This window comes from Gekko japonicus, unplaced genomic scaffold (genome assembly GCF_001447785.1).
Source record: "Gekko japonicus isolate JY-2015 unplaced genomic scaffold, Gekko_japonicus_V1.1 scaffold671, whole genome shotgun sequence".
NCBI classification, from domain to species: Eukaryota; Metazoa; Chordata; class Lepidosauria; order Squamata; family Gekkonidae; genus Gekko; species Gekko japonicus.
The window spans coordinates 7171-32277 of NW_015168068.1; the positions used below are offsets into that span (position 1 = coordinate 7171).

Sequence of the window (25107 nt, forward strand, 5' to 3'; positions counted from 1 at the left end):
TGACAATGGCTATTCCAAAGAGACATGAACATCATTGTTATGTTTCTTTGGTATAAGTTTGATTTTAAGTTTCTTGGGACTGTGATTCACAGGCCAATGACCGTGTACAAAAATCACCTGTACTAAGCCACTGTGCTTTATATGTCAGGGATCTATTGCTAATATCTGAATAACAGGATGACTTTTTGAGTGCGTGACTATAGGAAAATGAACTTTCCAGTGTGATAATTCTTCAGATGCTTTGTTTTGCCCATGCTTTTGTTAAATGCACAAGATGTGTGTAATTGATAAGATTCTATTTAGCCTTTCTGTATGTGAGCTGGCTATCATAAATAATATGATTGCCAGATGGTAGATGTGCAGAAATTCTAAGTCTGTTTTTCATCTCTTTTCTGTAGCTTTTAGAAAGGGGGCAGCTGGTCTGATTGATAATCCAAGGATATTATTAACAGTGCAATCCTATGTAGAGTTACTCCCGTCTAAGCACACCAAGTTCAATGGGCCTAACCTGAAGTAATTCTGCCTAAGATTGTTCTTGGGTATTTTAACCTGTTTGAACTATGGGTCTGAGACAGAGAAAATAATTTACTTATCACCTGGCATAGGATCAGCATGTTATTCATGGCGTCTCTTTCTGCACTGGTGGCTAACTGCCTGTTAGTAAACTGCTTAAACTTCTTGTAGTACAACTTATTTTATGGAAACTTTATTGTTGTCTTAAAATAAACTGTCTGGATTTTTGGGTCCGTTTGGTTTTCATATTTTTATATTCTGTATGGCCTTTGGTTTTTTTCTTTTAATTTCTGTTATTTATTATGTTAACATGGCAATGGTCTTTGGCTATTAGCAGTACATACATCTAGGTTTCCTAAGATTGCATTGTGATAATGTAATCCTAAATATCATGGCACCATTCTAAGGGATTAGATTCTTCAATGGATTTTCTATCTGTAGACTTCAATGGATTTTCTATCTGTAACTTTTCTAAGTGTAACTCTGTTTAGGATTGCACTGTTGCCTATGTTATGTTAAGATAACTAGGCCTGGACTGTTTGTTTCCGGTCTGCTCTTCCCAAAGTGAGGGTTTTTTATGATGCAGGAAGTATTTTACACAAATAAAATAAGAGGTTCTATCAGGATTTTACCGTGACTGTGCAAAATTAGCCAACTGTCCCCTAAAATTGACCTCCCAGTTCATACTCGTTACTGCCCTCATAACTTTATCAATCTCCATTATCGGTATACAACTATCAAACAGCTGGGAGATGGAACATATGGTTCTGTCCTCCTGGGAAGGAGTATTGAATCCGGGGAGCTTCTTGCCATTAAGAGGTAAGCAACTTCTGTTTTGTGTCTGTATTTTAAATTGTGCTGGAGGTCTTGCTTGCTCTAACCTTGGGTAGTTGCTTTCAGGCACTCAGCTAACAATGGGAACCTGATCAAGCAGCGGGGAGATTCAAACACTGAGTGCATATGCTCTATGATTCTGCAGGAGTCCCCAAAAGCATGGGATGTAGTATTGGGTACAGAATTTTTCTTATGGATCTTGGCCTTCATTTATTTTTTAATGCAAGTTTCCAACCCTGAATTTCAGCACTGGCACAACTTTCTGTCCATTCAAGTAGACAGCAAAATGATAAAAATTACAGGAAACAAATTGCAAAATTGGAGAAGCTGTGCTCAATTTATCTTATTTTAGGCAGGTCAAAAGTTCAACTTTCCTTAGCACAGAATTGTAATTCTTGATACTTATGGCCATACTAGATGTATTTTTAAAAGAGTTTCCTTTTAGTCAGTGCATGTACATGCTCACCAGGCTGAATAACACCTACCCCAATTGTTTCAAGTGGAGAAAATGGTGTGAGGCTGAAGTCACACACATACTCTGCGTCCTGGTTCTGTTCGAATCAGGCTGCTGCAGCACTTGAAAAATCTGATCCCAACAAACTAAGAAATAGTCTTCTTTTGCATAAATCTTGTTTTCATTACCCACACCTAGTTATGTTTCTACAACTTCAGATGGCATTGAACATTCATTTTTATATTTATCTTTATAGTCATAAAGCATTTGTGCATTTTTAATATAACTTTTTTCCCAGAGGTCTCTGCTTGCATGGCAGAACTGTAAGCCTGAATGCAAAGTGCTACTTGGACACGTCCAGTGGGATTTCTTACTTTGAACATCAGACCTCCAAGCCATGTACCAAACAAACCTTTTTTAAAATCTGTGTTTCAGAAGATGTTTTCTGAGTGACACTGAGGGCTGCTGTTGGGAAAACATAGTTTTGAAGGCCTTGAGAGCCAGTTTGGTGTAATGGTTAAGTGTGCGGTCTCTAATCTGGGAGAACTGGGTTTGATAACCCACTCCTGCACTTGCGGCTCCTGGATGACCTTGGGCAAGCCATAGTTCTATCAGAACTATTCTCTCAAGGACAGTTCTGGAAAGAGCTCTCTCAGCCCCACCTACTTTACAGGGTGTCTGTTGTGAGGAGGAGAAGGGAAAGGAGTTCGTAAACCGCTCTGAGACTCTGCGTGAAGGGCAGGGTATAAATCCAATCTCCTCCTCCTCCTTTTTATTCATGAGAAACTAGTTTTATGGGTTGTTGAATATGATATATGCAGCACTCTTTTGTAGTAAGATACCATGTATCCCACAGATTCAATGCCATGATGCCACTAGAATGCAAATGTGAAATGATTAATGGTGTTACTGGAGGGTGACATTAACTTTCTTAATCTGTATTTTTAAAGGATGAAGAGGAAGTTTTACTCCTGGGAGGAATGTATGAATCTTCGAGAGGTTAAGGTACTGGGTTGTAAAGCGGTAGAAACAAGGAATTGGATTGAGCAGCTTTTTTGCTCAATTTCTCCTAATTCCCCTCCTTACTACAGCTCCTGTCCCACCATCCCACATGCTATTTGTCCATATAGGTTCTATGATCCTCAGTATATAGCCTTTTTGAGTGGTCAAATTTCACTAGCAAAAAGGTGGTTGGATCCCATCTAACATCATAAGCAAGCTGCACCCATCTAAGTTCATTGCAGTTAGTGGCCTTAGAAGGATGTTACTCTGTCTGGGATTGTATTGTAAATCAAGACATTCCTTTTAAACTTACTGTTTAATATTGAAGTTAACTCCATGCTTTCAACTAGCAGTCCAGAATGTGAAACATCTTGTGCATTTTTTCATGCCTGAACAAGTATTTCAAGGTAATCAAAGACACTGTATAACCTTGATGCAGCATTTGTGAGGCTGATGGATGGGCAAAGAGCAGACAGTTGGTTCTCAGTTTGCCCCAGCTGACATGTAGTACTATGCCAAGCCAAATTATACACATCTAAATCCATTGTAGTCAATGGGCTTAGAAGCATGTAACTTTGCTTAGGATGGCACTGTTAGTGGTAGCTGTCATGGATGTAACAGGAAGAGACTAAGAGAAGAAGAACTGGTGCTGTGTTCTGTCACCATAGAGAGCAATGACTGAAAAATCCAAGGCAGGATGTTGTACTGGAATAAGCAGCTTGAACATTCAGGAACATGGGGTGTTGAAATAAATAAACCCATTATCAGCATGCATCGTATATGGCTGAAGGAACATTGTGAATATCTGAGTGAGTTTTTAACAGCCATTTAGAAATATCTCTTGTTTCTGAGACAAGGACTCATTGTCACATATCAGGAAACCCAGACTGCAACAATGCCTTGATAGTCTTATCTTGTACTTTCAGTCCTTGAAGAAACTCAACCATGCCAATGTGGTGAAGCTAAAAGAAGTTATCCGAGAAAATGATAATCTGTACTTTGTGTTCGAATACATGAAGGAGAACCTTTATCAGTTGATGAAAGAAAGGTATGTTCTTTTTTTTGCGAGTAGATTTCTGTACTGATGTCTTAAAATACATTCAGGGATAATCAGTACTTTTAATCAATACTTTGGGACCTGATCCATTAAGCTTTGCTGCTGGGTAGTTTACAGTCATTTCAGCAAATCACAGTAGGTACATAATAAACATAACACGTGATTTTAGGTACTATAGGATGAGACAATTTAGTGGTCAGTGTATCGCTCAGTATGGAGACCTGGATTTAAATCCCTGATATCATTCTATATCTCATCGAGTCCTATCTCAGATGGTGGCTCTGGGGATTAAAAAGTGGAGGAGAAAACCATGCTTGCTGCAGTAATCTTCTTGAAGGAAGAGCAGGTTAAAAATGTAATAGATTGTACAAGCTGGTTTCAACCAAATAAGGGAATCAGCAGAGATGTATGGAATGTGGATAGCTAGTCGCACTTGTATCATCCATCAGATACTCCTGCAGTTGATACATGAGTACATATAAGAAACCCATGTATGAACTAACTTTTCTCCTACCTTACAGGAATAAATTGTTTCCAGAATCTACTGTCAGGAATATTATGTATCAGATTCTTCAAGGGCTTTCCTTTATACATAAACATGGTAAGATATTAATGCCAAATCAGAGTCATACAAGAAAGGGGACCCACGATACTCGCGGGGGGGGGGAGCTCCACGCACAGGAGGAGGAAGCAGCAGCAGCAGGTAAGCTTCCCCCTCCCATCCCCGCCGATTCCCCCCCCTGTACCAAATCACCTCTACCACCACCACCACCCCGGTCTCCTCCACCACCACCCTCCACCCCTGGCTCAGGGGGAGAGGCCTGAGTGGCTGCCAGCCACAGGGCCTCGCAGATCTCCCCCTCCCCGGTCTCCTCCCCCCTGGCTCTGGAAGCAAGGACCGAGTGGCTTGCAGCTGCCGGGCCGCGCCAGTCTCCTCCCCCCCCAGTCTCCTTCCCCCCCCGGCCCTGGAAGCAAGGCTTGAGTGGCTTGCAGCTGCCAAAGGTCCACCCCGCTGCTCCCGATCTCTTCCTCCCCCGCCCCGTGGCGAGGCCTGAGCGGCTTCCAACCGCCAGCCCGCCGCAGAGTTCCAAGAGCGTTCCCTGCACATGCACAGGGGATGCTCTTTTACTTTCTTGGGGATTTCAGTATCCCCCCTATAGTTTTTTTTTACAGTTTTTCGATTTTTCTGCACATCTGGTGATTGCCCCAGATGTGCAGGAAAATCTCCCTGCCCCCCAGGTGCCCCCGATGTGCAGATTTAGATATCCGCACACAGGGGGCGCTTTCGCTATTAGATATATAGATGTGTAACTATGTGGATGGAACAGAGGAAGGAATATTACCAGTTTTGGGGCTGGTAACAAGGATGTAATATTTCTTGTTTGGATTCATGATGGTAAAAATGGTGTCAAAAATGTGAAGTATCTTGATAAAATGGAATATAAAAGTTTTGTGGCCAGAGGTCTTGTTAATACACACACATAATAGCTCTGTGGAGTTCTGAGTGAAACAATACTGTTTTGTTGTATGTAGGGCTGTTTTAGGAATTATTGATATAATGTATGCAAAGCATTATGCAGAAGCTGGGATATCTGAAAGATATTTTCCCTGCATACTGAGTTTCTATGGATAGTACAGTTCTTCTTGTTTGATTTTAATAAGAGGAAGCATGCACTCCTAGGATTCCCTGCACCTACACTCCTAGGAAGACAGTTCAGGATGCTAGTTCTGCACTTTTGTAGCCTGTGTTTTGAGTATTCTGCTTTGATTTGCAGTAGTAAGCATGGTGGCTTACGAGTATAGAAAGGAGTCTAACGGGTTAGTACTTTGGTTCCCCTGGAGCATTTCTGCCCATGGAGTGCAACTTTTGTGTTCCCCCTTCTTGCTGCAGCCTGAAACATTGCCCCCAAATCCTACTTTCCACTGCAGCAGAAGGGGGTAGGTGAGAAGATCACAGTCCGCAGATAGAACATAAGAGAAGGCAGTGTTGGATCAGGCCAATGGCCCCTCCAGTCTAACACTCTGTCACACAGTGGCCAAAAATACCAGGTGCCATCAGGAGATCCAGCAGTGGGGCCAGGACACTAGAAGCCCTCCTACTGTTGCTCCCCCCCCCCAGCACCAATCCTTCCATCCACAGAAATGCTCTAGTGGATTCGAGCCACTGTCTACTAGAACTGATTCTGAACAGGAACTCAGCCTCAAAACCTGCTTGTAATACCACAGCTGAGCCCTGGGATACACAGGGATGGCATGTGCTTCCCTGAGTCACCATGACCACTTTCCACCCTGCCAGGGTTAGACATCAGAGCAGTCAAGTCAGTGGGCATGGTCTCCAGATGACTCAAGCTCCACTGTCTCTCATTGTTGTTGCCTGGGTCTTGCTCCTTGGTCTTGAACAAACTTTTATGGCAGAGGTGAAGACCAGGCCAGTTATTTCAGGTCATTTGGCTGGCATGCCGATCAGCAGCCATGAAACCATACCCAATAGAAGAAAGAATATAAAGCTGGGGGCAAAAGACTAACCAATGTTTATTTTGAACTATAGGATTTTTTCATAGAGACTTGAAACCTGAAAATCTCCTTTGCATGGGACCAGAACTTGTGAAAATAGCAGATTTTGGCCTTGCACGAGAAATTAGATCCAGACCTCCCTACACAGACTATGTATCCACGAGATGGTAAGCACTAGAATTAGATTTTGTGGCATGTGAAGTTGAACTGACCATTATCCCCACCATTAAGTTGAAACTTGTGGCAAAATCATTGCATTTGTTGAGTTTTCCTTGCTTGGGTGCTGAGGCTGACTTAAGTTAGGTATGGGTTCAACAGGTTGACCAATAAAACCCAAAGAAAGAGACTGTCCTGTCCTTTTTCAAGTCAGAAATGCTGACCAAGCAAGGTAAAGTGGTAGGTGCTGAATAGTTTGTTTGAAAACTTCTTACCTTATGTGCTTTGTACAACTCTTTGTCAGGGTAGATTCGGTATTCCCACAAAAATTCTGGGGAAGATGTTATCAGCATTATATTTATTAATTTATTTATGAGGTTTATATTCTACCCTTCTCTTGCAACACAGGGCTTGGAGTGGTTCACAGCAGTTTAAAAGAAGTGGTAGGTGCTGAATAGTTTGTTTGAAAACTTCTTACCTTATGTGCTTTGTACAACTCTTTGTCAGGGTAGGTTCGATATTCCCACACAAATCCTGGGGAAGATGTTATCAGTAAGAGAACTGCATTATATTTATTAATTTATTTATGGGGTTTATATTCCACCCTTCTCCTGCAACACAGGGCTTGGAGTGGTTCACAGCAGTTTAAAAGACATACAAGTGAACCATAAGGTTCATCAATTAAAACAGATTAAAACACTTAAAAATTTGACCTTGTCTCAGTCATTTTGTACTTACTTTGCCAACTGAGAATTCTGAAGGTTCCAGAGCGGCTGACTGTGATAACAAAGATTTTCTTTTCCCCACCATTTAGAAGCTAATTTTTCCTAAGAATTTTGAGGGAAAAGAGCAGGGGAAATTAAGAAGAAACATAGGGGAAGATAAACAATGGACAGAAAGAGACAGCCAACTCCTCCTCCTCCCTTCTTTGTATAACCCCTGTCCTCTTCAGAACTCTTAGCCAGCAGAACTCTCTTGTGGTAAGAGTAACATGTTTCCAGGCTTTTTCCAATATGTTTTTGAGATGCAGCCCCCCCTCATGGCCATCACAGCACTTCCAAAGCATAGTTGCTTTTGTGGGGAGGGATGCAAGCAGAACACCCCCTTGCTCATTCCCCAATATGTTTTTGAGATGCAGCTCCCCCTCATGGCCATCACAGCAGTTCCAAAGCATAGTTGCTTTTGTGGGGAGAGATGCAAGCAGAACACCCCCTTGCTCATTCAGCCCTGCACAAAGTCACCTGAACAAATGGGTAATCTCCACTCTTAAAACTATAAGATTCTGGATCCTTAGGCAGGGGAAAGCAGACACCTTCAGAATGAGCAAGAAAGAACAAACTGAGAAAGGGAGATGGAAGGGGGAGGGCTGTGAACTCTCTTTGACAGTAGATATGGGCAGTACATGGAGAGAGTGCATAGAGGTGCCTTGATGCTGCTGGCTGTATTGGCTGTGTTCTTCTGGAGGTAAACATAGATGGGTTAAGGACCGGTTACACATGTCCTTTGTTAAGAGGGTAAAGTCTAACATGGCTGTTAGTCTTCTCATTAAAACTGAAGATCTGCAATGGATTATAGCAAACAAAGCGTAAATATGATATTGCTGCCGTTACACTGAGCAGTCAGTTCTGCTGCAAAACAGAGAGGGATTGTTTTTTAGAGGGCCCTTTTCCAGAGAGAAGGGGACCTCTTGCAGTCTCAGGCCAATGAAAGTCCTGTTCGACCTTTTGGTTAGCGTGCATTATAGATGACCATGTTTACTTTTGGCTTACAGGTACAGGGCTCCAGAAGTGCTCCTGAGATCCACTAACTATAGTTCCCCCATTGACATCTGGGCTGTTGGTTGCATAATGGCCGAGGTTTACACCCTGAGACCCCTCTTCCCAGGTTCCAGTGAAATTGATACGATTTTCAAGATTTGCCAAGTGCTGGGGACACCAAAAAAGGTACCTAATGAAAACTCGGTTGTTGATGCCCATGAAGAAGTACAATTGTGTTTCTGTGTTCTTTTATTTTTACTATTTCCTTTTAGCATATCAGTGGCATGGATATTGTACTGTTGATAATAGCCTTTTACTAGATGTGCATGCTGTCATGTCACATAGTAACATAGTGATGATGGGGGAAAAATGAAATAATAATGTGCAGCCTTCATATTTACTTGGCAGCAAGTCTTTCCAGTGGGGCCAGCTCCCAAGTGAGTGCTTTTTGAACTGCATCCTTGAAATGTATCCCCCTACACTTTAACATTGGTAGCTACATTATGGCTTCTATCTCAGTAGGTTCATAGGTGTCCTTGTTATTTTCAGATCTTTACATTTGTCATTGGTACATTGTCCTGTCTCCAAGGAATAGGAGCAGTAGTTCACTAAAATCTGAGACCCACTTCAAATCCTAGTTAAAACAGTAACCCTGGTTGTTGCTACCCACGGTATTGAGAGAGGGCAGAATTTTCTCCAGAGAAGAGAAGAGGGCATGTGTGTTCCCGAGGATAGCTTCCAGTTTCTTAGCCATAAGCGAAAAGAACCCAGTGTTACGACTGCAGTGGTCCAGATTGTAAGCCATTCCAGTCTTCTGTGTAATGAAACAGTTGTGATATTAAAAGAGCATATCGAACCTCAGTGAGGTAGTACGCCACTGGCCTGTACCACTGGGGGGACATCACAACTGCAGTAACTGCCTAGACATTTCTTTTAATGGCAAGCATACTTGCATCCCTTTCAGAACGACTGGCCTGAAGGCTACCAACTTGCAAGCAGCATGAATTTCCGTTGGCCACAGTGTGTACCTAACAACCTGAAGACCCTCATCCCTAATGCAAGCAGTGAGGCAATACAGCTCATGAGAGACATGCTGCAATGGGACCCCAAGAAACGGCCAACAGCAAGCCAGGTTTGCGCTTACTGTACACAAATTACATTGCAACCCACCTTCCTTGCTCATACCATGCCACGTCTTCTGGAATTGAAGTCTCCTTTGGCCATGAAGGAGGAGAAGATGAAAAGAGTTGTGTGTGCTTCTGTTCCTCCTGATCACCATTACTCCCACATTCCCCAATCTGTAAAATATTTATATGATTTGCTGGAGGCTGCTGCCACAACTTTGTTTCTCTCTGGATCTTCGTCGTGGTCTCTGTGCAGTCCCACACATGGGTTGGGCACCTGTGCACGACCTCGACCAGAGAAACTTCTAGAGCTTTGCCTCAGAAAGCTTTTGGGAGGCTCTGTTCCCGCCCTGGGGAGCAGGCACATACTGTGCATGCCTGGAGTGGGGGAGAGAGCCGCCTCCCACTCAGTTCTTCTTCGACCACTTGTGTGTTCACACCTCGTTTTTGTTGCTCCGTACTTGCCTCAGGTAAGAATACATTTATCTTTTTTCTCTCTTTTGTTCCCTTCCGTCTTCACTCTTCAACTTTTCTTGTTATATATAAAAAAATTGTAAAAAAAAATTAAATACTTCTTTTTCTCCTTCTCTCACCCCCCCCCTTTATTTATAGTGAGTGGGGTGGAGAAAGTATGGGAAAACAAAGTTTTTAAAACTGTGCCGTTATTGCTCAGCTAACTTCCCTCAAACGACGGTCACGATTTGTGCCTGTTTTGTCTCGGGGAATCCCATAGAGTCGATACCTGTATTCATTGTGCTAGTTATACTAGACAAGCTCGATGTAATAGGGAGACTCGCCTTAGGGCTGTGCTTTTAGAGGCAGCCTTGCGTCCTGCCATGGCTTTGACTGTTTCTAAAAAATCAGAATCCGCTTCGAAGGCACCAAAGTTAAAATCTACACGGCCTGAGTGTAAGGCTTCCTCGAAATCGAAAGTCAAGCCCTCGACATCAGCTTCGACTTCGGCTGTTGACCCAGTGGTCATTACTGGTTTAATGACATCGACCCCTGCTGTGTCTGTTGTACCTAACAAGTCCACTTTGCGGCCTCCGACACCTACGCTCTCTTCAGCCTCTGGCCTTATTCCGCTGGGTCAATCTATGAGGTCTCCGGATTTGTCTTGTCAGTGGGATTCTCGATCTCCGACGCCACACTCCCGTACCCCGATCCACCATTTGGAGGACACAGCGCATTCTGCTGGCCATCGAACTCGATATGATAGAAAGCGTCTTATTCGTTGCCAGTCACCTTCTCCTTCGGGATCGCCTTCTGATGACGAATACTGGTCGTCATTACTGGTTTAATGACATCAACCCCTGCTGTGACTGTTGTACCTAACAAGTCCACTTTGTGGCCTCCGACAGCACCACCTATGCTCTCTTCAGCCTCTGGCCTTATTCCGCTGGGTCAATCTACGAGATCTCTTCCTGACTTGTCTTGTCACCGGGATTCTCGATCTCCGACGCCAAACTCCCGTACCCTGATCCACCATTTGGAGGTCACGGCGCATTCTGCTGGCCATCGAACGCGATATGATAGAAAGCGTCTTATTCGTTGCCAGTCACCTTCTCCTTCGGGATCGCCTTCTGATGACGAATACTGGTCTGATGAACGAGATCGACCTGATTACTATCCGTATTATTATCCAAGGTCTCCTACTCCTCGTCGACACCGGTACGATCACATTCGTCACTTCGAACGTGATGACCATCCACGCACTTTAGATCACGCCAGACGATCTCGGTCCATGACTTCGGCTCGTTCTGTGGCCCCTGACCAGCCTCCTGACCTCTCAAGGCCTAGGGATACCCCTAAGTGTTCTCTCTCAGAACCTGGGTTTCATCCCCCTGTTGATGACTCGATACCGGCTGATCTCACTCAACAGCGGAGATCCTCTTCTCCCATGTCGATTTCCGACAACTCGGATTCAGCAGATCTCGAACTCGATGTTTCGAACATCGAATATGACCTTCAGCCCTTGGGATCTATTTCACCAACTGAAGACCCGAAAGCGTATCTGGAACTTGTAACCAGATTGGGTTCCACTGAATCCCCAGCTGTGACTGATGTCATTCACAAGCTTGTTCAGGCTGACCTCCCACCTTCGACGGTCCTGCCTCTATTGCCGGTCCACCTTTCCACCCTCAAGGAGACATGGGTTCATCCCGCTTCCATTCTCCCAGTCGCCAAACGATACGAAGCTCTCTATAAGGTCCAAGAGAGCTCGGGGAAGTTTCTCTTCAGACAGCCTCCACCGAATTCCATGATCGTCCAATCTTCTTCGAAATCGAAGCAATCTGCCCGCCACTCTGTGCCTCCCGATCGCGAGGGCCGCAAGATTGATGTTATCGCGAAGAAGCTGTATTCCTTCGCCTCTATGAATCTTCATATTGACACCTACCTGTCATATCTGTCGGCCTATGCCTTTAATGTAGCTAATGCAGTCCATCCTGTCTTACAGTTTGTTCCGAAGGAACACCGTCCAACGTTGTCAGGAGCTTTATCAGAAATTTGCACAATCTCGAAACAGCAAATTAATTCAGTCCTTCATGCTGTCACTTGCTCCTCGAAAGTTCTGGTCTCCTCCGTTGGTCTCCGTCATCATGCTTGGCTAAGGGGTACCTCCTTACAGCCCGACGTGAAATTCCGGATTGAGGATCTCCCCTTCGATGGCGAAGGTCTCTTCCACTCTACCACTGACGAAGCCTTAAAGGCTGTCGATGATAGTCGGAAGCAGGCTCGCAACCTTGGTGTGTCGGCATCGACACCTCGATGCCGATACTGTCCGTGGAAACCATATTATGCCAGACTTCAGCTATCTCCTGCGCCCACCTCCCATTGGAGAAAGAGGCCCTATGACTTCCGTTATCCTAATACGGTGTGCCAAAAGGCCCCTTAAAAAACCAGCAGCCCAAGCTGTCCGTTTGACCGCTTCGATCGCCTGCCATCTCCTCCATCTTACACCCCTCCCGTCCGGACCCGACTCTTCCCATTTCTACGAATGTGGGAAGAAATTTCAACCGATATCTAGGTCCTTACCATCTTACGGATCGGGTACGCCATAGAGTTCATTTCGCCCCCCGACCTACCTCATTATGTTGTCACACACACACACCCCGGATCCTCGATTCCAAGATTTCTGCACTTCTAGCCAAAGACACCATTGAGGTCGTCCCAGAAGCGCAACGAACCCTAGGCTTTTATTCAAAATATTTCCTCGTACCGAAGAGGGATGGCGGCTTCAGGGATCCATTATGGATCTCCGGGATCTCAATCGGCACATTCAATGCCACGTTCCGAATGGTCACCCTACAATCTATCCTCCCATTGATTCCCTGGGCGGCATGGCTCGCCTCTGTCAATCTCCTGGACGCCTGTTTTCATGTCACTATCCATCCCCAGCATCGAATGTTCCTGTGTTTCGCTGTCGGCAACGCACACTATCAATATCGGGTCCTTCCGTTCGGACTCTACACTGCCCCAAGGGTTTTTACCAAGTTGATGGCTGTCGTGGCTGCAGACCTTCATTGTCGGGGGATTGCCCTGTATCCCTATATTGACGATTGGCTTCTTGTTGCCTCCACCCAACACCAGCTCCTCCAAGATGTCCAAACCACCCTGTCTCTCCTTCGTGCCCTCGGGCTTTGTGTCAACCTAACCAAGTCGTCCCTACAGCCTCTTCAGGCCCTTCAGTTCCTGGGTGCCCGTCTCGATACCAACCTCAAGACCGCGTTTCTTCTGTGCAGTACCACAATCCCACCCAACCTTCCCCACTGCTGGCATCTCCTGTTCACCTTTCTTTGGCTTGATGGGACTTACCGGTAGCGGTCGAAGGAACTGAGTGGGAGGCGGCTCTCTCCCCCACTCCAGGCATGCACAGTACGTGCCTTCTCCCCAGGGCGGGAAGAGAGCCCACCAAAAGCTTTCTGAGACAAAGCTCTAGACGTTTCTCCTGTCGAGGGCGTGTGCAGGCGCCCAACCCATGTGTGGTACTGCACATACGACCACTCGAAGATCATCAGTTAACAGGTAAGCAACCTGTTTTTCTCCCTCTTACCCTTCCCTATTCCCATCTCTATATATCATCTCTTTTCCCTCTTCCTGCTCTCTGCATCGTAATCCCTGCTTTTCAGAAAGGACGTCTGTGATGTCAGGAATTTGTGGTTACTTCAGAATCCTTTAAAAGGGAAGTGAGGGCTTTGGGCAACCCGGTTGGCTTCTGTATGGGTGTGCAGTGGGAATACAACCAAGTAAAAATAAATTAGTCAGAATAAAAACCAAATTTGGAAGAGAGGCCTTCTAGCCACCATTAAAAAAACAGTAATGGCATCAATCAATCCTGTCCTCTGCATAGGATTGCACTGTATGTCAGCTGTATGATTAGTCAACAGCTGAGCTGTGCATGGTCTCTGGAGTAGTATTCAGCCAATACAGAGAGGGTTCTGCAGAGACACAAGGTAAAAATTCCAGGCAATCCAAATTTTGAAAACCAAGTAAGTTTGCTTAGTTTTTTAAAAACTTTTGCATAAAAAAAACTTTTGCATTTCACTGTGTTTACCTCACTGTAATTTTGCCACCCTGGGATCAGGATACAGAGTTCTGCAGATTCAGAACACCCCAGCCATTGAACTGTATTCAGTCACCACTTTGGGTTGTAGGATTTCAGCACAGGAATACCCAAATAATGTGAAGCATGTCTTCTACCGCAAGGGGCTAGAAACATTCTCATTTTCAAAAAATGAAAGTAGGGAGTTTTGGGGAGCTAGATTTTATGCCTATGGTCACAATCTGGGCTTTTCTGCGCTCCTGCATAATTGTTGCATACATATAGCCCTGGTTATTGGAACTGAGAATGCAACATTGTGTATGTTTCTGTGTGATGAGTCTTCAGGCTGTTGTTTCCTGGTTTAAATATAGCTTGTCTATTACTTTATTTTAGGCACTTCGCTATCCTTACTTCCAGGTTGGCCAAGCATTGGGCACCTCTCGCTGTATTCCGGAGCTTGGAAAACCACCAAGAGACCTTCCTGATAAAGCCCAAGTCCACATGAAGCCCATCCCTCCTGCAGAGCCTCCTCCTAAGCCACACATTCGCCTCTCATCTAGACCATTCCAAACAAACCAGCCCTCCCATCCCCTGATATTCCCATACAAATCTGACTCTTCTGTGAATGGTCATTTAAGGGATGACAAGCCCAACCAGGTGGTGCTGCCAAACATTCACTGTAAAATTCCTCAGCAGGTAAGACCCAGTGTTTGGTGATTTGTGTCAAAGGGAAATAACAGTGTGGTTTAGGGATAGGTCTCTTTATGTTAAGTGGTGGAGATGGGATTCACTCTGCATGCTGGACTGGGTACTTTTACATGGGTTTGCCTCCTTGTCAAAATGTTCTGTATCTTCCTAGGATGTCATTCAGAGAAAGGTCTTCGAACACCTAGGATCCTTTAACTGGGATTCTAGGGATTGAGACTAGGGATTGTAGGCACTGAGACTAGGGTTAATAATGTAAGAAGCTATGCAACTATTATACTCTGCTGCCCATGGCATTATGTAGAATCTTAAAATAAAGCCAGATGGTTAGATCTCATTTTGGATGGAATATGAAGACATACAGGGATCTGCTTTCCAAGATAATCTGCCATATACTGCAATCAAATGGTATTCATAGAATTGAAATGCTGATAAGGAGATCTAATGTGTTTCCCTGGGCCCTACTTTAACTCCAACTGCCCACCCCATTTTTCCACTCCTCTACCACTGCCTCCAAACTCATGGCCTTGTTCTCCCGCCTCATTTTCTTTCTGACTCTCTCCCATACACACTGTTTTGCCATATATTGTTCATTATGTACACTATTCAGTTGTTTCACTGGTGTGTGTGTCTATGACACAACAACAAAGATGATTCTATACCTGAAAAACAGAGATTGGAAAACACTCTGAACTGAAATTATTTAGGGAGATTGCACATTATCATGTCGTGGTAATACCTGTAATTTAGATAGATTCTGTTTTGCTCCGTTCCGTGCGTGTTCTGGCAGTTCAGCCTTGTTTCTGAGCTTTCACTAGCCACGCCAATATATTTGCACAGTTATGCTGCAGTTCTAATACCATCTTTGTTCTGTTTTGTTTTTCCCACCGTCGTGACAGAAAGCAGCCACTGAGACTGAGCAGACAAATGGTGAGCTGAAGCCAAAGCACAGGCATCAGTGGGGACATGTTACTGGAACTCTGAAAGCTTCTGAGGGCCGGGAGGACTTGGAAGGTTTGGAGGAAGGTTCTTCCCTCCCCAGAACAGACTTCCAAAACAAAGGGCAGACTGAGGAAGCTCTTTGTAGGTATGTTACTTTGTTCCTTGCAGAAAATAAAATAAAATAATGCTTCACAGGTGCAAATTTTCTCAGTCAGAATCTGGTTGTGGGAAAAACCTGTAGAATTTCTAAGGCATAGCAGCAAAGGAGGCATAAGATATAAGGCCTAGGATATAAGACCTTGTGGAATTCTAAGAAACACACACAACTTTTATGAGACCATTTGTGTATAAAGATAGAAAAATGTATTCTCCTAGGACTAATCCACTTCATTCACTTCATTGTGCCACTTTCTTCATTCTTACACACACGACCCTTTTCTTGGGAGCAAGTATACCACCCTAAGCATGCTTACTAGGGAATATTAAATCAGGTTTTACTTAAACTGTTTGTAGGAATGGGCATTATACTAGTGTAGCTCTTTACAGTATGTCATAGAATCATGGAATAGAATAATAGAATCAGAGTTGGAAGGGGCCATGCAGACCATCTAGTCCAACCCCCTGCCCAATGCAGGACCAGCCTAAAGCATCTCTGACAAATATTCAGTCTCTTCTTGAAAGCTGTCAGTGAAGGGGAGCTAACCACCTCTCTAGGCAGCTGATTCCACCTCTGAACCACTCTGACCGTGAAAAAGATTTTCCTAATATCCAGCCGATACCTTTCTGCATGTAATTTAAACCTGTTGCTTCAGGTCCTATCCTCTGCTGCCAACTGGAACAGCTCCTTGCCCTCCTCCAAATGACATCCTTTCACATATTAAAAGAGAGCAATCATGTCCCCCCCCCCCAATCTCCTCTTCCTCAAACTAAACATTCCCAAGGCCCTTAGCCTTTCCTCATAGGGCTCAGTCTCCTATGGCCCTTTTAATACAACCCAATGCTATGGCCCTTTTAATACAACCCAAGACTACATTTTTTGCCACCGCATCACACTGACTGCTCATATTTAGTTTACAGTTCACTCTTACCCCAAGATCTCTTTCGTATACACTGCTCCCCAGAAACGTATCCCCCATCCAGTATTTGTGCTTGACATTTTTGTGGCCCAGAGGTAGTGCTGTGCATTTATTTTTTATTGAATTGCATCCTGTTTGCAACTGCCCACTTCTCCAGAGTATTCAGGTCTTGTTGAATTTTAACTCTATCTTCTTGGGTGTTTGCTACTCCTCCCAATTTGGTATCATCAGCAAATTTAATGAGTAGCCCTTCTACCCTTTCATCCAGATCATTGCTAAAAATATTGAAAAGTACCGGGTCTCTTTGTTTTCAGTCACACATAGCAAGAATGACACACAAGGATGCACAAGAACATCTTTTTGTTATACCATACAACCGGGGGCACAACTTAAGTAGTTCAGTGGACTTTAAAGGATCTTGGCTGGATGAGGGGCCAGAAGACTATCTGTCAGCTGAGAAAGCAGCTGATAGGTTATGTTCTGACACACACACACCCAAATCTTCTCACTGTGTTCCTAGGACATGATGGCAATTTGGGGGCAAGTTCTGAATATCATCTCATGGCTGTCAGACAATGTTCCAACTCCCTCCTCCCCTCAGAAATTTCTTCCTGCATCCTGGAACAGAGACCTAGGAAGACGTTTTCAGGGTGGCCAGAAACCATCTCTTAGATGAGAGTTGGGCATTTGGGCTGCACATGGGTCACAGGAATCAGTGTTACTGTGACCATGCTGTATAAGAATGCCCTTAGTGTCTTGGGCTTAGTGTCTAAAAGCTGTCTCTGTGTAATACAGCTTTGCAGTTTATATATGTTTACTTAGGATTAAGTCCCGCTGAGTTCAGTGGGTTCTCCATCCAGGTGAGTTTGCATTAGATTGCACCCTTAGTTAATAATAGTCCATAAACCCATGTCCAATTTGTCTCCTCTTTGCTATGCTCTGGGTTCACATCACCCTACTCCTTGGCTTGGCAGAAGCTCTCACTGCCCTGTGTGTCTTCCTTCATCAGATTTCGGTTGACTTAACAAGTATAGTGTGCAAAGGCTGTTAATATTGGAGTTGTATATTTCAGATAGTTGACTTTACCTTGAGCCTCTTTGCAGCTGCCCTGAGAAGACACATTGTTAATCTTCTTTGTTTCTTTGTTCTGAAGTTAGCACTCTGCAATATGAATGAAGGAAGGGCTGTGCTATAGGAGTCTTTTTTGGGTTGTATGTTACAGATTTGAAAGTATTTTGGAACTGAAGCCTTCATCCTGCATTGGCACTGGCAATAGCGCACCTTCCTACCTTCGGCAGGACACGCCAACGTTACAAGTTTCTGCAGCCAAACAGCATTACTTGAAACATTCTAGGTATTTACCTGGTTAGTAAAAAAATTATTTACTAAGATATTAATTCATAAAGTATGGGAATTAGACTTTGAGGCGGGGTGGGCAGTGTGTGGTATCAGGCCTTATTCTGCTTCTTATGCTGTTCCTCTGGATGCTTTACAATGCTTTGATTTCCTTATACTACTTCAGTAACTGTCGTAGAAATCCAGAGTCTGCCCACCCACTTACCCATTGGGAATTCTCTTGTGCTCTGGTTGCCTAATCAAGTATTGGAATTTGCAAGTAGCTGTGTAAACAGATGGGGGGGAAACACAGTCTGGATATGAGGGAGGATAGTTATGCAAACCATTATGCTTAAGCAGTAATGAAGATAAATAGAATCTCTGCAGTTTGTTACAGAACTATATCCTTGCAGCGTTTTAACAGCAACTTTCTATTTTTGCCTTAGGTATAAGCATAAGAAATAATTTAGTATCCAGTTCAAGCAAAGATTCCATCCCATCTCAGCCATGGCCCAGTTCTAATTTTCCTGGAAAGACCACCACAGTGGCAGGAGGGATCACCACGCTGAATTCCAGTAAGATGTGACATTGAAAATGATGGGACTGTCTCTAGGATTCCACTGTCTGCAGGATTCTTGGCTATCCTGGCACACTGAGTACAGAATGTGCCCAAACTTGATTGGGTCTTCAAGATGCTGAAAATCAAAGCTGTAGAAATTCAGTTTCTTTACATAGGATATTCTTTGATGGTGTTGTATGGTTGCTGCTCATTTGAGTAGGTGTGATAGTCCAGACAGTGTGTTAATGGGAAGAATTTTAAAAGAAGAAGAGGAGATTGGATTTATACCCCGCCCTTCACTTGGAGTCTCAGAGCGGCTGACAAACTCCTTTCCCTTCCCCTCCCCACAACAGACACCCTGTGAGGTGGGTGGGGCTGAGAGAACTCTGACACAAACTGCTCTTTTTCAAGGACGGCTGTGCCAGAGCTTGTGACTGACCCAAGGTCACATCAGCAGGTGCAAGTGGAGGAGTGGGGAATCAAACCCGGTTAGACTCCGCACACTTAACCACTACACCAAACTGGCTCTCAAACAGTTTGTTAGACACCTTGTTAGATTTTTTTTTTCTTTAAAGAAAAGAATCCTCGATTCAGAAGCTTGTTAGCTAGCTTGGCACAGTCAGTTTACATGACTGTACCTTCGCAGATGTTATGTGGCTGCCCTATGAGGAAGGCTTGGCTTACATCTTGGAGAAGGGGAAGCTTCTGTCTTTCAGTTTTCCTCGTGAAATGGAATTTTGGCATGGGGAGCACCTACAAGAACAGGAAAGATTAGACTATACCATAGCAGAGACAGCCCTTTGAACTGGCCTGCCGTACAACTTCCTCTAATTCATGATCTAAACATTATTACATTCTTCTTGAAGTTATTAACTTGATCCTTTTGAAGGAACGTTGTTGAGCCTGAGTTTGTGGGACTCTGACAATAGACTGGAGAGTCAAATTTATGACACACTCAGTGTAGTAGTGATTAATCCCCCACACACACCATTTTTAAACAAGCAGCTTCTAAAGGTATGTACTACTTTGTGAATGTTTGTGCTGGTCCACTGCCTTAGCCTCAGTTGTGTCTGCATCTATTTTCCATTTCCCCCCCCAGGTCACACAGGACCAGGTGGACTGACTGGTGTTTACATCCCTTCCTTTCTGAAAAAAGAAGTTGGCTCTGCTGGCCAGAGAGTTCAGTTGGCGCCACTCATTGACCTGCCCTCTACTGATCCGTCTTCTCGTAAGAGCTGCTTCCCCCCCCCTCAAAAAGCTGCAGAGCCAGTAATAGGTAGACTACTAGAATCTAAGGACACATCCATGTGCTGTTTCATCCTAAAATCCTGAAGCCTGTGCTAGTTTCTCTTCTGTCCGTATATTTTAGATGGCCTCAGGCAGAGGAACCTACCATGCATCCAACATTGTTCTGTAGTACCCACTTAAATAGATGGGCTCTTATCTGCTAGTACTGCATCCTTACTTTGCTTTCAGTGACTGAAAATGGTTCATAGAATAGCACTGTGACTCTAGACAGAGTTATACCCTTGTTCAGAATTCTAAGTTCTTTAGTAGTGGTACTGTGTATGGTTCTGCAGTTTAATGATCATACACTCGTGCAGAATTCAGTATCCAGTCAGCTCCACTGAAACAACTACCACCATGTTTTTAGGGCTGTAAAGATGGACTTTAAATGTGTGGGCAGGACTTCAGTGCTGTTCACGACTCTGGACCTCTCTAGCTGCAAATTAAATTATTGAAAATAAGCCATTATCTGGAAATCTGCTTACGTTTTAGTCATGTGTGCAGATGGCCTTGAAACCTTTCTTTAAAAAAAATCCAATTACATAAAAGCAATCCTTTCTGTGGCTCTTGGCAGAGCCTAGAATGGTAGTTTGAAACCACTTTAAATTCCTTTCTCATTTCAGTGCAATCACTCCTCTGTCTTTTTTATATAAGAAGTTAGAAAGTCTTGCAATCAAAATCACAGCTGAGAAACACATTAAGAATACTTCTGGTCCTTCTGATCATAAAAGTATTCCAATCCTATATTTTAGCTTAGTTCATTGATTATGGCTTCAGACTTCCTAAACCCATTGAACTCAAAAGTAGTTCCCCCATGCTTAGTTATATCCATCTTCATAGAAAAGTTATGAATTGGATCTCCTTTTTAGTTGAAATGAATGGAATTAAGCTCCACTGAAACAACTACCACCATGTTTTTAGGGCTGTAAAGATGGATTTTAAATGTGTGGGCAGGACTTCAGTGCTGTTCACGACTCTGGACCACTCTAGCTGCAAATTAAATTATTGAAAATAAGCCATTATCTGGAAATCTGCTTACGTTTTAGTCATGTGTGCAGATGGCCTTGAAACCTTTCTTTAAAAAAAATCCAATTACATAAAAGCAATCCTTTCTGTGGCTCTTGGCAGGCCCTAGAATGGTAGTTTGAAACCACTTTAAATTCCTTTCTCATTTCAGTGCAATCACTCCTCTGTCTTTTTTATATAAGAAGTTAGAAAGTCTTGCAATCAAAATCACAGCTGAGAAACACATTAAGAATACTTCTGGTCCTTCTGATCATAAAAGTATTCCAATCCTATATTTTAGCTTAGTTCATTGATTATGGCTTCAGACTTCCTAAACCCATTGAACTCAAAAGTAGTTCCCCCATGCTTAGTTATATCCATCTTCATAGAAAAGTTGTGAACTTGATCTCCTTTTTAGTTGAAATGAATGGAATTACCGTATTTTTCGGACCATAAGACGCACCTGACCTTAAGACGCACCTAGTTTCTAAAGGAGGAAAACGGGGGAAAAAATATTCTGAACCTTCGGTCCATAAGACGCACTCACTTTTCCTCCCACTTTTTTTGGAAGAAAAAGTGAGTCTTATGGTCCAAAAAATATGGTAATTAAATTTTGGCACTGAAAATACCTTTATTTAAGGTATTGATGTCTTCTTAAATAAGTGTTGATTCAGATGTGGGCTTGGACCAGAAGACCCTAAATCCTTACATGATCCTTTGGTTAAAATCACCAATTTCCTACCTGAGCATTACTCCTGATCCAGTCTCTCTTTGTATAGTTTACTCTTTTTCATTTGCAGAGTATGCTTCTCTGAAGTCTGTCAGACCTCATATTGGGAGGCCGTCATTTAATATACCTATGAGAAACACACCTGGACTACTGCCACGCCCACCCATGGTCCAGCCAGTTCACAGACGAATTGACTGGTCTTCAAAATATGGCGCTCACCGGTGAACCTTGAGTTGGGTGTCCTTTTTGTGGAACAGTGACCAGTGCTGACATCACCTCTGATAACATTTCATAAACCAGCAGCTTTACAGATCCTTATCATCTATGACCAAGACATTTTAGGACTGTTTCAGGAATACATATATTTTAGTTGTATGTATTTGAATGCAATATTGTACCTGTTTTGTATGGTTTTTATTATATGATGGGAACAGTTATTTTCATAGAACCATAAACATTTGTATATCAGGCCTAGAATGGGTTTTTTTGGCATTTTTATATGACAAACTTTGAAATTAACTTTTTTTAAGAAAAATATTTTCCTTTGAGAATCATGTTTTATATAAGTGAATAAATGTAGCCATTTGATGCAGTATTTAATGTTATTAAGGTACAGTTAAAAGAAAGAAAAGGGCATTTACCAAATACTTTATTGTAAGTTCTGGACATGGCATGTAGGGCAAGCAACAAATTAAGCATAAGAGCTAGAGCACTAACAGACCCATAATGGCACATATCCAATTACACATTTCTCCAATCTAAAAGTATTTCCGCCAATTCCACTCTTCCATTACAGAGCCCCACTTTTGTTCCCTGTGGTCTTGAGGGTATGCTGACCCAGGAACAAAATCAGGGGGGTACTCAGATGTAAAATTTCCAAAAGGTTAGAAGCTCTGCATTTAACTTTTTTCCCCCTGGGAAAACCCTTGGAAATCTTGGGCAAAATTAAAAAATATGCAATATTTACTTATCAAAATTGCTTAACAACATAAAATACATAATTTATCACTTAATTCACGTTTGCATTTTTGTGGAGTTTAAAAATCTGAATGTCTTGGATTTCTACACGTAAAATTGTAAATATGTCTAGTACTTGAGAGAGATGCAAATTGCTGCATTTTATGCTATCTTAATTATTGCCATCTAAGTGGTAGGACAAAATAAAATCAGTAAACACATTTTGTAGTAAAAGAAAAGATATAATCTGGACAGAAGTATCTCATACAGTCATGGTAGTTACAATTTACAGCATATTTGGATTTGAAATTAAACTATAACATTGGAAATAATGAACTCTAATATCTAACACATTATCAGATGTTGCCAAAATTAGTCCCAATTAAATAAGAGACATATCCTCTACAGTATACATACGAATTACCATTATCTGATACTGCAGATTCTTATATACATTTAAGTGAGTAAAAAATTGTTTAAAAAACCCAGTAGTTTTAAAAAAGCATTTCAGTAATACCCGAGGAGAAAAATATAGGTGCCCCCCCCAGTTTTCCTATTAGCAAAATGGGAGGGGGGTTTCCTGGGGGAAGAAGTTTTTCCCCCAGGCCTTCATAGTGGTAGACTCATTGGTCTGAAGCGGGAAGTAGAAAGGTCCTAGCCTGTGAAGGTCATGACTGGTTGGGTCCATGCCTGCATTACTAGTTCCTGCTTTGAGGAAGCAAGCCACAAAAATAACTATGCATGAATCTCTAATCTTTCCCATAGGATTCAGGATTTTTGCAGCCCATTAATTTGATCAGATGGATTAAGTCAACAAAACTCCTTGGATTCTGACCTTCCTGGTTGGAAGATAATATACTTGAACACTGATCTACCTGTCAAACTTCCACATGGAAAAAGAGCATGTCAGGGAAAAGAATCAGAATTTTTCTGATAGTTGATTTTTGTAGGTGCAGGCAACTGTTTTCCTGTGTGAAGGAACATTCATGTACGTTCCTCTACCCAAAGCAGTGCTGTAGTCCAGGCTAAAGTTTACCATTTGACTGGTAACTGTACAAAAATTGTAGATGGGAATACATGTGGCAGCTATTAATATGGAAGCTGCCCCTTGTTCTGCCTGCATGCCTTGCCACTCAACTCTAGTGAAAACTACATTACCTGCAGATAGAGGTATGCCTCCTTCAGGTGGGAATTGGGTAACTTCTAGAGTAGCCGAAGGCCCCTGAAGAGTATTTTTAAAGCAATGTTAAGTTTGACACAGCTGGCTCAGCGTAATAGAAACAAACGATTAAAGATAACTGTCGGCAGCAAAGTTAAAAGGCTTTGCAATGTAGCAGCTTCTGCATCAGGTTAACACTACAGTCTAGCCTACCCTTAATATCATTAGAATCTTAACTTCAAAAATTTGTTCTCGGAATATTTTTATAGTGTACTTTTAGGGCTGACATGTAGTCTTCCTAGATCAAAGTTCAGCATATGCCAGTAAGGTGTGAATAAGAGCTATAAATTTGTTTTGAAAGGTGTGGAAGCTGGCAGGTAACAGAAATCTGTGCACTGTTTTAAAGGAAAACCTCCAGGTGGGGATTTGTAAGGGGGATTGCTCTGTGTTTTGTATTTAGCTAAAATGCCGTATTGTTTCTTTAATGAGGAAAAAAGTGGAATACTAATCTCCATGACTTTCACATCAGAAGGCTAAAGATGGTCTCTTCTCAGGGAGAAGTAATGACCTAAATGTAAATTGTAACTGTTCAGTCCATCAAGCTCACTTATCAAGTATTTAATGTAGAATTGTCGTGGTACTTTTACCATGTTTGTGTCAGAGCTGCTCCAGTCTTGCGTGGGAAGAATGCCATGTTCTGAACCACAGGCTGTCTCCTTTGAAAGGTAGAAGCTGCAAGAAGAGAAACTAAACTTCTTCCTTTCTCATGCAGATTAATAGCGGATGCCTCTTTGGGTGGATCTTCCCCTTTAGAAAATTTCAGCTAAGAGGGCAATCACAGGTCCTCCAGCATGTTTCTGCTGCAGTCCTGTTGTACACCTCCTTTCTCTCTGGCTGCACAGTGCACCTAGAAACGGTTGTTGGTAGCCTGTAAGGCAACAGGATGGCTACCAGCTGCCTGTTCTCATGCTTCAGCTGGCAATTTAATGGACAGTTTCCAGGCAAAGAGATGGGGCAATTCCAACAGCTGAAGGAGCAACCAAGTTGGTGAAATCTTTACAAGCATAGCAGCCATACTTTCAATGTTCTAGTGTGTTACTGGCACACAAAGCTCAGGATATTCTGACAAAAGAAAGGCTCTCAGCTAGTGAGGAGCTGTGAACCTTCAGGCGAACTACCCATCACCTCCACACACCCCACCGTGCCTCCCACCCATTTTGTAGGTTATCAAAGGAAGAATGAGGCCTAAAGCAGCTACAAAACACTGTTTTTAGTTGTTTACAGCTTGAGGTTCAGCACAACAGAGTGGGCTACGATGCAATAAGGAACTTCAGTGGATCCTGCTCAAAGTTCCACTGCAGGCCTCAGAAGGTGCTATTTCTAGATGCTGCAATACAT

General features: G+C 43.0%; 1 protein-coding gene across 1 annotated transcript; it reads left to right on the forward strand.

Moving 5' to 3' along the window:
* Positions 1–935: 935 nt before the first annotated feature.
* ICK (intestinal cell (MAK-like) kinase) lies at positions 936–22059 on the forward strand. The gene is made up of 14 exons (XM_015414578.1): positions 936–975; positions 1194–1332; positions 2752–2806; positions 3730–3851; positions 4382–4461; positions 6409–6541; positions 8302–8473; positions 9252–9419; positions 14348–14650; positions 15559–15746; positions 17900–18042; positions 18459–18587; positions 19671–19799; positions 21664–22059. The coding sequence occupies exons 1-14, from the start codon at positions 936–938 to the stop codon at positions 21816–21818; spliced, it is 1956 nt and encodes a 651-aa protein (XP_015270064.1). The 3' UTR covers positions 21819–22059.
* Positions 22060–25107: the final 3048 nt, after the last annotated feature.

Bases quoted from the DNA above. Each gene is read 5' to 3' on its own strand.
- ICK (XM_015414578.1), top strand. From the start codon at position 936: ATGGATTTTCTATCTGTAGACTTCAATGGATTTTCTATCT. The intron at 9,420-14,347 runs GTTTGCGCTTAC...ACTTTATTTTAG, and splicing joins AACGGCCAACAGCAAGCCAG to GCACTTCGCTATCCTTACTT. The intron at 18,043-18,458 runs GTTAGTAAAAAA...TTTTTGCCTTAG, and splicing joins ACATTCTAGGTATTTACCTG to GTATAAGCATAAGAAATAAT.